We start from the raw sequence: 15,707 nt of genomic DNA, 5'->3' as shown, positions 1-15,707 counted from the left end.
ATCTTTTCTAACACTATTAAACACCCCACTCCTCATGAATCAAGCTGTAGGACCACACAACACTTGCCTGGTACCTGCCTGGATGACACCTGCACCAAAACCTGGTTAGCTTGTCTTTAAATCTTTGTGTGATTCCAGTTTCTTACTCAAACTTTTAGTAGCAAATGAAGTGCCTTGAATTTAAATACACAGCAGCAGCACATAACTAGCAATGAAAGTTGTAACCTTATTTAAGTGAAGAAAGAGGGTTTGTGTGACCATTTTTATTCCCATAAAGCTATGGATACTGGTTTCAATTACACCCCCTTTACATTCTTGATCAAATTCCATATCATTTACTCTGACTGTTATCAATACCTGAGCAAGAGACCCCAGGATTACTGGGATCATCTATTTGGGCCTTTGAGTGTCACTGTTCTATAAACTCTCTTTGGTCTTCTGCTACTCCCTTGGCCATTGCAATAGAAAGAGAATTATTTAAAGGAAACCCCCATCCCCTGTAAGGCTGTAACCACAGGTTTTACCTCTGCCCATAGCCTGGTTGCTGGGGGGGATCACCCCCAGCTCTCAAACTCCACGGAAGGGCAGGAACTGTAGCAAGTGAAGCTTTGTTTTGCAACAGTTCAGACTTACTGTGCTGTCAAATATGGTAATGCACTGGCACTGCAGGATATACAGCAGAGTATCTCCTTCTAGAAGGCAACTACCTTTCACAGTAGGAGTCATGGAATGTACCACTTACTTATTATCATTGTTTAGACTATCCGTCGGCTGCTGGTACTGCCCGTTCATTCTGCTCTCTTTACTGCAACAACACACACACACAAAAATCCAGTCACTTAAAGCAGAGGCTTCCCACCCAGGAAATAGGTCTGACATGACACAGCCTGTTTGCCAAATCCGGGTCCTTACTCCACAACACTGCTGAGCATCAAAAGGCTGATTAGGATGCTAAGGATGCTTTATTTGCTCTCAGAGCAATGCTACTTCACAAACAGCATTTCTGCTCCTGGTCAAGGCTTCAGTGCTGCAAATACACATCTGTTTACGTCAAATGCTTTATCAAAAAAGCTTAAAAATAGGTTAAGAAAAGATTTGTATTTGAAACCCGGGAAAATATCTAATTACATCAATCCTTTATCTTGTGATGGGTCAATCATCCTGGCTCTGACTTGTAAATTCATTTTGTGTTTTGACAGCAGCAATAGGATTATGCTGTTGATTTCACAGCCGGTAAAATTCAGACTACCGAGTTATGCCTGCTGATTATCCCAGCTCTATTCCATTATGCTGGATACCTTTCATCAGCAGAGCCTGTTTTATCCAGGGAGAATTCATCACAGAGGAACAGGGAAGTCTCAAAATCTCCAGAATGTATTGGAATAAACCATATATTCTTAATATAACACTATTTAACAGAGCTTCAGGGCTCTCCTTTCCCTCCTGGTAGAAGCATCTACATTTTTCCAGGGAAATGGGGAGGGCAGGCAAACCTTGACATGACTAGTAAAATTTGAACATCAAACAGAGCTCTCTCTGAGATGCCATGTTCTGGGGCTTTCTGCGTTGCTTTAGATATAAATTAAATCTGAAAATCCTCTTGTATATTTGCACGGAGTACTGACAAATACTCGTTAACTGAGCTGATTAAATTCCTTTCATAAAGGTGTATTTGTATAAATGGCACGTCCTCCACAAACCTGGGAGGTGGGGGAAGTCTTGCTGTTTCTGTTTAAACATCAATTAGAAATACCTATTTTAATCTGGACTATGTTTTTGCTTCTTGCAGCATTCTCTAAACAGAAGCTGAAGGCACAAAGCAAAAAACTCCAGCTTTGCATATGTGCAGGAATAAAAAGGAAGGATTTTTGTAACTTCATGAATACAAGGTTAGGCATAAGGTTGGGTGTAGTCTGGATAACTGCACAGGATGGTTGGTGGGTGGGCACTCAGGTGATGGGATCAAAACAAAGATCTAAAGGCAGGATGGATCTGGGTCTATAAATTCAACTGGCAACAAGAAACATAACACACAGTAATTAAAAAAAAATAAGTAATGTTTAAAGTAATGTTTAAATGTAAATCCTTTTCAGGCACATGAAACTCTACAGTTTATCTAAAAATGAGTTTAGAAAAGCTACAGCTCTCAAGGAGAAGCTCCCAGCAGAAGCGCCGCTATCGATACTGTTCTATCCCGCGACTCAAGGATGTTCCATGTTTCATGCTGCACATGGATGAACTGGTAACCAGTTCTGTGCAGGTCTCTGGGGGATTTTGGACTTGGTACACACCTGGAAGCCATGAAAGGTGTCATGTCCAGCTCCAGTGGAAACGAGACATACGTAGTGATCTTCCGCCTCAGTTTGGCTGAGTGTTCAAACCGCTGCAGGCAAAGGGGGACAGGGTTTTTTCTTTAGACAAAGATTAAGTTTTATGTCTTTTATAAATGTCCTAAAAGCTTAAAAACAACAACATGAAAGCATATTAAGAGTCAGTATTGTAGGGACAGCCCCAGATTTTTCCTACCAGCTCTCTGGGCTGGGAACCCTATGTAAATTCTAACACATGTCTACCAGGAAAATAAACCACCATTTGTGGGCTCAATATTAATACCATATTAATTAGATTGTTTACTTTAATATCTATGCATACAAACTTATTCCTAAGTGACATTAATAAAAAAAAATATACTAAACAGAGAGAGCACACACAGCCTTTACTCAAACCAGTGTTCATTTGTGCTAGGACTGTTCAAATCCATGGCTGCTGCCTACCCTGGCACACAGAACTGGTGACAACTGGAGCTTGCCTTCAGATTCACACACTTAATCCACCCATCCAATCATCTCAAGTGACAGGAGTCAAGCCTACACAGGAATACCAATTCAAATTAATGTAAAAAATGGAATATGATAACAAAAAAAGCCTTGTCCCTCGGCCAAAAGGGGCCTGCAATACCCACCCCATCCTCTCCTCATCTTCTTGATTGAACATTACATGGAAACAGGAACAAATACCAGAAAGAGATGAATGAGTTTCTATTTAAAGGCAGCTTCTCACTCAATTTCTCAGAAATTCTGCTCTATTTACACTTCAAGTTAATTATTTTCCAACTGTGATGCCGTAAGAATTCCCTAGCAACAGATCCAGATGTGAAAAGCTGAGACTTCTGCAATTCTTATCCTTCGAGTTTTTTTCTTGCTTTAACACGTGAAATAAAATGAAATTTGCATTTTGCATAGACAGGACAACAAAATCACTTACAAAAATAATTTATTTTCAAAAAAATCTTCAGTCAAATACTGAGCTGAGTACGGGAAAGGGGTTGAGCACATTCACCTTGACTTGCCCAAAGAGCAGAATCCCCACTTAGCACCACATTTCAAACAGAAATTGTACAGGACTAAACTATCTGAGGGCACCAGCATTATCTACCATAATTCCACGTGACATCATCTGCTTTGGAAATCTTTAAAACTACATTGCAGTTGGGACAACACAAAAAGTGTTCCTCCATTGCCATCAGAACTTTTTCGTGCCTTTCCTTCAACACAGAGGCATTTTTCAGTGAAAGTGTAAAAATATTACCATGCAGGATGAGTGTTACTGGAGATTGGTTTCTATGCTGGTTCACATATTAGACCAGCTTTCCATCCTCTTTCTGGATTCTGGCTGGTTAAATTCCCACAGACATACTGCAAAGCTACATTATAGATAATGTCACACTATCTTAATAGAAAATCTAGCTGGGCAATGCAAGCTGTTTTTTATATTAATTTATATCATAAAAGTTTAGTCAGTGAAAGCCAGAAGATATGTCCAGGAACTCAGCTCATCCTCTCAGAGGGGAAATCACGTCCTCTGCTCTGTCAGCCCCCTGTGAACTTACTTTGAGATGAAAACAGGCCACAATGGGTAACTTCTTCATAGTGAGTTGTTTGGTGGATTCCTGGTAGCTATGGCAACCACTACATTTGATTTTGGCACTGCTTCCTAGATGTTCTGGCCTTGTAAACCTAAAAAATACATTGAGAAGTAGAAGGATGCACAAAACAATCAGATGATTTTTCACACATGCCGCAAACAGTTTTACCTGTGGGTCACTGGCATCACAAGAGACAGAGTCCATGGCTTTTAAGTGCCATTTGGAAAAAAACCCTATAATAATGTAAAGTGCTATGGTTCAGAGGCTCAAATCTGACACTGACCACTGATCTACTTGGGAATATTGCACTGAAGTGCATCAGTGTCTGAGAAAGGAGCTCAATCTCAGTTCATCTCCTACAGCAGAACAGCTAATTTTCATACAGAAAGCAAAGATCTTTTGTTTTCAAACCCAAAAACATTGTTATGGAAGACACTCGTCTGCAAAACACTCTTCTACCTTGTAGCCCTCCAGGGTTGGGATCAAAGCTCTGACATGGAAAGGGCTGTAAACACCAAGTTCTTTTCAAAATACAGATACCTTTCAAAAAACCCTGTGTTGACAACTAGAAAAATCTCTTTCAAAATTTTCAGACAGAACTGCTCAAGGGAGATATGTGAGAGACCATTACAGAACAGGGAACTGCTCAGAGAAAATGTACTACCTCAATGTTCTCACTACAAACTAAAGCAAAATCCCTCTTTTCCAGAAATTGTCAGCACAGAAAGGGCAGGACCACAGACTGTCATGTCAAGACCATTCCTCCAAGTTTAGACTTCCACAGGGAAATCAGTCATTTCCCAGAACCTGCCCTGCAACTAGGATTTTTGAAATGAAATATCTTGAAATAAAATTGAAAATCTTACATTACTGCACACAAAGCGTGTGGGGGCAACCCTGCCCTGCCTCATTCTGACTATGAGTAATGCAGACTCCAGCATTAAATGATCCCACAGCCTCTTGGTCTCTCCTCTTGATTAATTAACAAGATTTCCTTTACCTGGCCTATGTGCCATCATTCTCTGGGTTTGGTTTGCTGGTTTTCTTTTCCTTTGCTATTGTTTGTTTTCTCTTAAGTCTCTAAAGAGGCTTACAAATGTGCTGTTATTGTTTCAGTGCCCTCATCTTTCTGTTTTTGTGCCATATTCCTGCTCAATCCCTCCTTCTTCAAGCCAGCTTCAGTTGCATGGCCATACTGGTTGACAGACCTTTCCTTCTTGCTAACTTTTGGGTAAAAACCTAGACCCATCCTCTTTATCCATTAGAGTTCAACTTCTTTCCAAAATCCACAGTCTTTGAGGGTATCTTTGAACCCAGATGTTTTTCCTCCCCCACCATCATCTCTGATTCTACTAATCTCTATGTTCAAGAAAGTCACCAAAATTCAACCAGTTTTGCCTCTTGATGCATTCCTGCATGAGCTATTTCTCCGTTGTACTAATTCCTTTGTTTCCTGAAATATACTGATCTTAACAGTAACAACTCAGAAATCAGGTGTTAGAGATTATGAATTCTTGTTTTAGGAGGATTAGCTTTGCCCCAGGTTTCAGGTAACCTCTTCCTCAGACATATATCTACACTTGCCACAAAAAAAAAGACTTTCAGATCTTCTAAAAGATCCAAGTTAACTGTACAGAAAGCCATAACCTGCTCTCCAGGTACCTGTTTCCAAGATGCCCAAGTTTCAGGCTCAGAATTAGCTTTTCCTTTTGAAAGCTCAATTCCTTTAATCCTCAGTGACACCCCTACAACTCAGCTGGCAGCAGCTGACCCTCAGCTCTGCTTAGAGCAAAATCAGATTCGTACTTAGATGAATATTAAATGCATGGTGAACACTTTTTATGTGATTTCTTAGCCTACACCACCAAGAACATGGAGGCAGACACTAGTGATTTTAATCACTTAAAACCACGTTGCCTGGCAGCAGCCAATGCAAAATTTGCTTTCTCTTTGCATCGTGTGGCAACAGGTTTTGAGTGCTTATTGCCAGCCCTGCTGTTGCTCTGAGCCTCCCTTGCCTTCTCACTTTCTCATATGGAAACAACAAAAATACGTGTAAAAACACCGTCTGGGGACACAAAGCCTCACTTAGTCCTAATGTTTAGTGCCACCTGGAAAAGAGGATGAAGCCAAATCCTGTTTATCCCCCCAGAATTGTGTTTTGCTCACGCCGTACCTTCGCAAGCAGTCTGTGAGAGTGGTGGTGCCCGAGACGTGGCTTTCCCCGTTCACGACACTGCCATCACTCCCCGGACTCAGCGGCCAGAACGGGGTGGAAGAGCCTGGCAAATCCAAACTGATGTCCCAGAACGGGTCTATCGTTGTGGAAACGCCGCTGGGGGAAAGAAAACGGTTCAATACGTGTTTAGAGGAAGGAAAATGAACGGTCTGTCTCGCTTTGGGGGTGCGCGCCAGGTACTTCGTTTTGAGGGCTTTGGGATCTCCATCACCCCTAGAGGGCACTCAGAGATGACAGAAAATAGAGCTGCTCCAGAGTGTTTTCCCACAATTGATCGTTTTCCTGAATATTTAAAAGCCATATGTTTGGGGAAACGAATGTGATGTACTAAATGGAACATATAAGCATTTAATACATTCTCTCATTCACTGGAGCCCTGTGACTCAGAGCAGAGTCACTCAGAGGTACTGGTCATGGACCAGTATAAAAATGATGGCAACTACATGCTATCCAAGCAGTTTAGAAGCTGGTCTTCTCTGGTCAAGACATAGAAGATGGTGCTTAAGCCTAGTTCAAAAAAATAAAGAGCCTTTAAATATTTTTCTGCCCAGCAGTGCACTGAATTCAGCTTTGCAGTTCCTATCAGCATCTCCTACAGCCTTTGGAATTTGAAAGGCCAAAGAATAACTGCACCAAGCAGCAGCTTACGTTCTCCATCAGATTTCTTTACAAGACAGCTGAAGACAAGCCAAGAGCCAGACCATGGAAAAAGCTTCTCAAAATTTTAACTAGTATTGACTCAAATCTTTTGCAGTATTTACATTTTTAACAGAACTCCAGAAGTTCGGGCTCCAAGCTCTTAGTTTGGAAGTACATTCTTCTTGTATCTTTTATGTTTATTTTCTGAGTTCTCCCTTCCTCTAAAACTAGTGTCTTTCACTCTGCAATCTCATTAAGCCTTCAACATTCTGCCTTTTTCCCCTGCTTCATTTGTGCAAAAGTTGTCAATTTTCGAAAGAAAACTTCCTTTGTTAAAGTTTCATCAATGTTAATATTGTGTCATAACACATCAAGCTTTGCATTATCACATAAGGATTCTGTGGCTCTAGCAGTCAAAGAACAAAATTTCCTATGTTTTCCTTACAGTAAATCTTCTGCAAATCCCTCCAGGAAACTGAGAATAAAAGCAGATTCAAACAAGCCCAGCCCCACAGTCCATCTGCAGGACAGCAAGAATGCAAGGCAGAACAAAAAACAAGAACTCTGACTTCTGTGCTATGGCAACACCAAACACCTCTGAAAAGAAGTCAACTTGCTCCAGTACAAAGCAGAACAATAAATACATTTTTCCTTAATCTCATGAAACCTTTTTTTCTGGTACCTGAGATTACATGAGGTATCAGCCTCTTTGAAACCTCTCCTGATGATACATGAGGCTCCTGATTGAAGAAAAATGCGGTTCTGTATCAGAATTTTCTTCAAGTGTAGTTGCAATTATGTACTTTCAAATCCAAAGAGCTCTTGGAAGTCTATTCCTCATGAACTTGGAAAACAACCTTTTCTAGATTAGGCTGTTTATATCCATAAGCCCATGGTACCTTCTAGGCAATTTTCTGGTATGTCTTAATATATGACATTTAACTGGTAACTGATTGCATTTAGCTGATAAAAATTATAGAATCCCAGAATGGTCTGGGTTGGAAAGGACATTAAAGCTCATTCCATTCCACTCCACCCCCTGCCATGGGCAGAGACACCCTCCATGAGATCAGTTTGCCCCAAGCCCTGTCCAACCTGGCCTTGGACACTTCCAGGGATGGGGCAGCCACAGCTCCTCTGGGCAACCTGTGCTGGTGCCTCAAGATGCTGCATTTACACAGTTTTTGCCTTGCTGGAATTTTGCTGGTATTTACTGATGTTCAAGATGGAAAAGGTTCAGTGCACTGTTGCACTGGAGGGGTAGCAGATTCAAATCAGAGCCCAGGATCAGGAAAAAATGACTTACTGGCAGACTTGACAGGTAACATCTGACTGCAGTCCACCTGTGAAGATTTGGTCTATGATGCAGTTACAGTGGTTGGGGTTGTTGGCCTTCTTCCCATTATCATCACCTGCAGGAATGCAAACACAGGCTCAGAAGTCAAAAATCCTCCAAGGGAACAGTGGTTTGTCTTGGACTGCGTTCCTGCAACTCTTTCTAACAAACTTATACTGCAAGTTCACATGCACAATACAGAACCCTGAAAACATTGCACATTGAAGAAAACAAGGAAACAAGATAGGAACTCCTAGAAAAATATAACCAAAGGTGATTAAATGCAGTTCACTCCTGCAGAGGTGATGCTTTAAGCCATATCAGCTCTTAGCCAAACCCTTGTTCAAGGTATCTCCCTTTACAAAGATTTGCTTTGCACTGTCTGGAATAAAGATCAGCTCTTAAGACACAGGAGTTGCCAAGATGGTTGATGAAAATGAACATTTAGCTTTTTTTCCTAATGAACAGAGAGGAGAAATATCAGCAAATGCTACTTTTTAATTGTATCCCAGTCAAATTCTGCGAGTAGAGTGAGGGGAGAGGGTTTGTGAAGACCCATCACACCTCCCCAGCCTGCTGCCTCCATCCCACCCTTTCAGCATCAACATGTTCTTTCCATACAAGTTTTCACCAGTGGGAAAATGAAAGATGTCCTTATCTGAAGTGGGGGGATCATGCTGTGTCCCCCTCCAGCTTCTCTGGAGACACAGCAATCCTCTGAGTTCCCAAGGGGCACAGTGAACACGTTTCCATCTTTTAGGCATCACAAACTCTCACTGGAGTGACAAGGCCTTGGGAGCACAGTAGTAATTTTTATGATTTGAGTGCTGAGATTAGGCCAATTCAACTTTCTTATACCAACTAGAGCATTAAATAACCAAAAACTTCTTCATACAGCTCTCAGGTTCAAAGTCTTCTCCCTCCATTCCCCAAAGGTGAACCAGGAGTGATACATTTTTCTTTTGATTTCCAAGGCTGTGCACTGCTTATTTTCCTTAGGTAGGATGCAACTGGGTTTGTTTTGCAGTCAGAGATGCACACACCAACTATTTCACAGCACCAGCTGTTTATTCTGTGAAGGACACCTTAAAGATGTCCTCCCATCTCCTACAACAGAAACTGCTACGACAGAACTATGTTTGGCAATGTTTCCCAGTGTCTTTAACTTATTTGGAAGTATTTAATATCTGAAACTAAAATACTAAGATGCCGACTCCTCAAATCACAGCTATTTCTCAAAACCAATTAATTTCTAGACAAGACTGTCCAAAAAAAAAAACACCTGAAAAAACTAAAAGCATAGGGCAAAAGACCACTTTCCTCGTGACTGTGATGCTCTAGCTGGAGTCTTCTTGCAGCAGGAAGAAATAAGATTTTTTTTTTTTCCAGTGAAGTTTTAGAAGTTTGTTGGAGAATATTATATAACCTGACAAAGGTTCTACCTAATACTAAGTGTGGAAAAGCAGCCATAGGTGATACCTACTAAGCTGCAATAGGCCACTTGAGTTAATTAGATCCTAAATGCCTCGGGAAAGCTCTCCCTCAGCTGCCGGATTTAGGCTTTAGAAACTTTTGTTTGAACTTCCAAGAAAAGCACATTGTTTCCTTAGAACGGCTCTTGAACAAAATGCTCCAAAATTAGATTTCAAGTGTACTGAGGTTCAAGCTGGGGGTTATCAGACCCCCTCTCAGGCATTTCTTGCTGGGAATTTCAGCTAAATCTTACTGAACTTAAGAGCTTTTAAAAGTCTCAGTGCTGCTAAGCTAATGAAGAGGGCACACAGGAGAGAGACTGTACAAGGCATCTCTCACCTACAAAAATAGCTCACTTAGAAGCTTTAAAGGAAGAAAAAAATTTAAAAATTGCTGGGTTTTATCCTTCTTTAAAAAACTCCACTTTTCCTTTTTAAAGAATCCACACGCAACTACCACATCCTTGTAATCTCACCACTCCAAACATTATCTCCCTCTGGTTTGTTTTGAGGGGGCAGAAGCAGAAAAACAAGTGTTGAGAGATTTTTTTTCCTGGACCGCAGGTACCATCCCAGCTGGGCACCTTTAACAGACAAGCCATTTCCACCCACAGAGAGAACCAGCTCTCCCTTTTCAATTACCCAAGTCAATCAGGATCAGTGATGAGAGGGTCTCCAAAGAATACCCTGGCAAGCTTGTTCCCAGCAAAACAGAAGGGCATTACCCACTCAACATTATTTCCCATGACATTTGGTTGGAGAGGAGGGGAAAAAAAAAAAAAGAGTAAGATTACCACCTACTCACACTTGTCAATATGGAACAGATGCTGAGAGGAGGTAAATTATGCAGCTGAGAACTAGAAGCTGCTAGATTGTTGTGCTCAAGTTAAGGTTCCCTTCAACATTTCTGTCTCACAAAGGAGGTTTTTTAATTTCTTTTTTTTTTCGTTTTATTTTTGTTTTTAAAACTGGTCATAATTCTTACCAAGAAAGATCAGCAGTTTCTTCTAAGAGTGGTCAGCACAAGATTAAAATATAACTTGAAAATACATTAATGTACACACTAATGTAATTATGAGAATGGCAGATAACTGAGTTTACAAGTTTGAATTCCAATTAAATTTAACTCTCAAAAACCCCTACAGAAGTTACTGCTGTGTCTGTGCAATAACTAAGCATATTAACTTGTGTTCAAATACACAGGCATTTAATATACTACTAAAGGTAAATAATACATAGCAACTGCAAGAACAGCTACAGATGACTCTCTAACATTGGTTTTGGTTTTGAAATAAAAATAAAGAAGTTCTGCCTCCATTTTCCATTCTGTATTTTTAAATGAGAAAAAGGAAGTCAAGAACTGTCAGATTTAAAAAGGGGCATTTATCAAATAAGACATTAATGTTAATATTTCTGCTTTACTTTGGCCCCCAGTGTTCTGAACATGTGCTTGTTATTTATGACAAAGCAGTGTACACACAGATCTATATGGATCATAGCAGATGACATGTTTCAGAAGCATATGCTGTATCTGTTCCTAAGAATATCAAGCAGAATTCACAGAGCAGGGCAGTGTTTTCCTCCCCAGTCTCAGCACACCATTCCTTTTTCTGTCATGATATCTCACACCAGGCTCCAGATTTCCTTTGTAGCACTCATTGTTAAAGGTGAATGCAGAATGCTTCATGAAATCCAAATAAATGAGGAACAATCAGTTTTGAAGTACTACTTTCTTTTTGTCAGACAACTGAATTAAGTCTGGGATAAAAATACAGAATTACTTCAATTTTCTTCTCTTGCCTTTTGAACCTGTGTGTACCAATACCCATCTCTGTCACTTGATTGTTGTGCTCTTTTAATAAAGAAACCCCCACACCCAGTGATGCCTCTGGGCTGAATGTTACCTTTGGAGTTGCAATATTGCTCCATACAAGAAAATAACAATTCTGATCTAAGTTTCTCTAAACCTGAATATGTCTGAGACAAAGCTGGGAAACTACAAAGTGTCTGGATGATTTGAACCTCACTGTTGTGGGAGTTTGCAGAATTAGAACCCTGAATTTCTTTCAGAGCACTGGTAATTACAATGTATCTATCATGTTGACTAAAAGCTGACCTAATGCTTTACAGACAGGGCAGAAATACAAATCATTTACATATTTTTTTTCCACTAAAATACAACTTTCCAGTTAGATCACCTCCCTCCAGCTGTTGGAATGAAAAACAAGTGATGCACAGGAATGACAGACTTGATCCCTTTTATTCAGAAACAAAATATAGATTCAACCAGCATTAAAACACCAAGCAACCAAATCAAAACAAAACTACCTGGGCCATCCAACCCACATAATCATCAGAGAGCAGTTAATTTTATGCTTCATAGGATGCAGGATTACAAGTCTTATCTTTAAATGGACATCAACATCATGTATTTTTCCTAATTTAGGCAGTGACAGATCAGTAAGAAGCATTCACAGCTTTCTCTGACTTGCATTAGGACACTTCCTAGAAAGGTGAGTAAATGGAATGGAAAAGGGATAAGTGACCAATGCCAGCCAAACAAATATCACTGGATATTTATCCCTAAGGAGCACTTCCATTTACTTTGGTGCCTGAAGCTTTGGTTATCATGAATAATGTCCAAAATCCAGGGCAAAGTTTTCCCCACTATTTTATTCTACTTTACTGTGTGTTAATTGTAAAACTTGATTATTAGACTGGAAGCTTTAAAAGCTTTTTTCATTCAGTAAAATAAATATTTAATATTGGCAGGGGAGGTATTATTTGCTTATTGTAGCTGTAGGACCTATTCTCACTATTAGCAATAATATTTTTACATCTGTATCCTTCACATGCATGTGTGTATCCATGTGCACACACAAGTGGGAAAACTTTCTCATTACATTCAAAACTAGTTCATTCCAAATGTGGGTTTGCATGACTATACTTGAAATTCTGGTTTAGATTAACTTGTTTGGTTCCCACACAACTGCTCAACCACTTCTTTTAAATTACCTTGATGTGGTACAGATTATTTACAATATTTAAATAAAAGTCTCTTTATTTCTTTAGAAAGAGAAATTTGAAAACCTGGGTGCACAGATGGCAAGGAAGATACGTCAGATTTTTCCTTTAAAGTCAAACCATACTTTGAAAAAAAAGTCTTTTTAGATTCATTATCACTTTGAGAAAAGCTCAGGGATCTTTATTGTTACAAGTTTGGTTGTTTGTTTGGTTTTTTACAATTCTGAGCAGCAAACACTTCTTCATTAACAAATGGGGAAGTATAGAAGTATGAACATTATTTTATAGCAAAGTGATGAAATAAGCTTCCAGATTTGTCATATCAGTGATTCAGAAACTTTATGGGAACCAAGAAGTATTTATCTTTGCAGATAAGTTTGCTCAGTGTTGGGAAGGGAGAGGTCAGTATTTGAGTAGATTCTGTTCCTTGCCCTAGTTCCACACCAGTTTAATTAGGATTATAGAAATTCACTCAGTGATTGTCCAGTAACAGATATCAATAACTCCAAAAGAACTGCTCTATGTGCTCCTGTCCTTAGCAGTACTTTTTTTGGAGAAGATTCTTTTGGAGGCACCTACTGTGGATCTGAACAAGCCCACGTGCTGCCATGCAAGGCTATCTCAGAGATAAAAGGAAGACTTCACAAAGGTTCAGAGAAGCAGCATTAGCCCTCCCTTTGACAGTCCTCTGATAATCCAAAAAACCAGTCTTTAAGTGCTTTTCCTAAGAGCATTTGAGGGAAGTTGAGTCCTTTAAAGCTTCTTTCTAGTGACTAAGAATTTTTTGTTTGTTCTGCTGGTATCAACCCGACTACTTTTCCCTTAGAGGAATAGGAAAAATTCCTGTGCTTTATAACTGAACCAAGCTAGAGCAAACACTGGCAGATTGGGAAATACTCAGTTCAGACTGAGTTCAGCTAACTAACACAAAATACATAAATTCACAGGATTTTACAAAATCAGGACTTACCTACTTCACGTCTAAAAGCACATCACTGAATATTTTTATTGTATTGTACAATTATGGATTGTTATACACAGACTAATAAAATGAGACACCAAAACCTCTCACTTCTTTCCTTCTTCACATTTCTACCAGTAATTTGGCATCATAAATACATGGGACAGGTTAATATTTAAGCAGAATAATATTAAGAATAATATTAAGCCATAGCCTTTCCTCTGTTATTTTCATCAGTCCCATGACACACTGAGTAAGAGTTCTAACTACCTCAAGTATAAATAGAATTAAAATGACAATTTAAAAGAAAAGACAGTGACTCACAATCAGTAACAGAAGAACATGATGGGGATTCAAAATGATGTACAGGCTTGTCTCCTCCTAATTCCTGGTAACTTTCGACAGTGGGATTGGTTTATTTATTTATAAATATTTTAAATCTACCGAACATTTGCTAAGAGTGCTGTACTGGCACTATACTTAAGAAGAGATTGTTCTACCTCCTTTTGATCCAACATTCCTGGTTGATTGAAGCCTTAGCACAAGCCTTACCTTTGCAGTGTCTGTGTAGCACATCTAATGCAGCAATGAGGAACTCGTGTGCATCTTGTTGCTCGTACCCTGCTAAATGCCGTGCGTGAGTCCATACCAGGTGCAATAACCTATATGGAATGTGAGGAGATCGGTGCCCAGAGTAAAACTGCTCAAAGCAAAGAGAAGGACATGACTGTTAACAACTTACACAGCCTCGGTGCATTCAATTATTAAAAAGTTAAATGAGCGCAATTAGTCAGATCAGTTTAAACCGTTTAATTCTGATGGCCTTAATAATAAAACAGAGAGGCAGCTCTTTGTCACAGACTGCTGCAAAAGTGATCTCAGAACTGAGCACCTCAGTTTTCTCCCTTGGAATTCCATCATTCTGTGATGGATTAGCCAGAGAATTGTGGGGGCGCAGGGAGTGGGGTAGACAGACACAAACATCACTCAAAAATTGCTTATTGATACCACTGGCTGTTATTAAATAGCCTGGGGTGGGGGAAGAAATTAAAAATCCTACAGCTGCAAAGGATTAGCAATTTCATTTATAAATTATGTGAATGAAATGCCCCCCACAAATAGGACAAACACTGAAGATAAGAAAATTAGATGCCAACTGTCAGCCAGCCCCTGATCCATGGAAACTCTGCATCCAAAGACTGTGCACAGTCCATTTTTTTAATGGAAAAATTTCCAAGAAGACCAGCAGCCTCATGCCAGGACTGGCCTTTCACTGTATGGCTCTACCAGCACAAGGCTTTAGAAACAACCTTACTGAGCCAGCTGTTTGCAGAGCTGAAGGCACCCCTTCAGACACCTATTCCCAAAGCCAGCTGCTGTCCCCGCTCCGGGTGACACCGTCAGGGTGTCACTGCCTGGGATCTGGTCCTGGACCAGCTCCTGCATCTGCTCCTTCATCTGCTCCAGTCAAAATCTGATGAGCTGGCTCCAGCAGTGACTGAAACTGCCCCAGGTGATTTTGCCAGAAGCACATTAGAGAATGCAGAGACAAATTATTCCGTCAGCAAAACCCGTGATGTGAAACCCCACTGGTGAGTGGTGACACACAGCTGGGGAGGTAAATCAGCACACAAGGGGAGGGCAGATAACTACCTACAGACTTTTTTTTTTATTAAAAAAATAGCCAGATCCAGCTTAAAAAAATTCAACCAACCAAACCCCAACCAAACATACCAGCCCAAAAAAAAAAAAAAAAAAGGCCAAAAAACCATCCATGCTAAGGGTCTGTGTTTCCCTGGGTTGAGGTTCAGCCCTTCCTTTATTTCTGTGCCATGATACCAGTTCCAAAAACAAAGCAGGGATGCTTGTGGTGTCCCTATAGGGAGTCAGAAAGGGCCCACAAGAGTTTATTCACTTGGCAGAGTATTATTTTTAAGTCATTTTGCTTTCTCTCACCTTTGGGAAAGGTATTTGCCAGTAATGCTGCCTGCAACACCACAATTACGTTTTCCCAAGATCCCATCTAATCGATGGTGGTTTATTCTCAGTTACTCTTCCCAAACAGAAGACAGTAAGCGGCAAATACACAGGACAAAAATAAGATTTAAACC

At 40.1% G+C, this 15,707-nt stretch overlaps 1 protein-coding gene across 3 annotated transcripts in view; it reads right to left on the bottom strand.

Moving 5' to 3' along the window:
• Positions 1 to 15,707, bottom strand: part of USP22 (ubiquitin specific peptidase 22) — a 95,932-nt gene that overhangs the window by 4,146 nt on the left and 76,079 nt on the right. For all 3 annotated transcript variants that reach the window (XM_032703911.1, XM_032703910.1, XM_032703912.1), the window contains 6 exons: positions 14,149 to 14,296; positions 8,110 to 8,215; positions 6,102 to 6,260; positions 3,890 to 4,016; positions 2,292 to 2,383; positions 743 to 805 (listed from right to left, as the gene is read on the bottom strand). In XM_032703911.1, coding sequence (XP_032559802.1) covers positions 743 to 805; positions 2,292 to 2,383; positions 3,890 to 4,016; positions 6,102 to 6,260; positions 8,110 to 8,215; positions 14,149 to 14,296 — 695 coding nt within the window. The remainder of the gene's footprint in view (positions 1 to 742; positions 806 to 2,291; positions 2,384 to 3,889; positions 4,017 to 6,101; positions 6,261 to 8,109; positions 8,216 to 14,148; positions 14,297 to 15,707) is intronic.

The sequence above is a fragment of the Chiroxiphia lanceolata genome, chromosome 16 (genome assembly GCF_009829145.1).
Source record: "Chiroxiphia lanceolata isolate bChiLan1 chromosome 16, bChiLan1.pri, whole genome shotgun sequence".
NCBI classification, from domain to species: domain Eukaryota; kingdom Metazoa; phylum Chordata; class Aves; order Passeriformes; family Pipridae; genus Chiroxiphia; species Chiroxiphia lanceolata.
The sequence above is the reverse complement of the archived record's forward strand: the minus strand, read 5'-3'. Positions and strand labels throughout refer to the sequence as shown.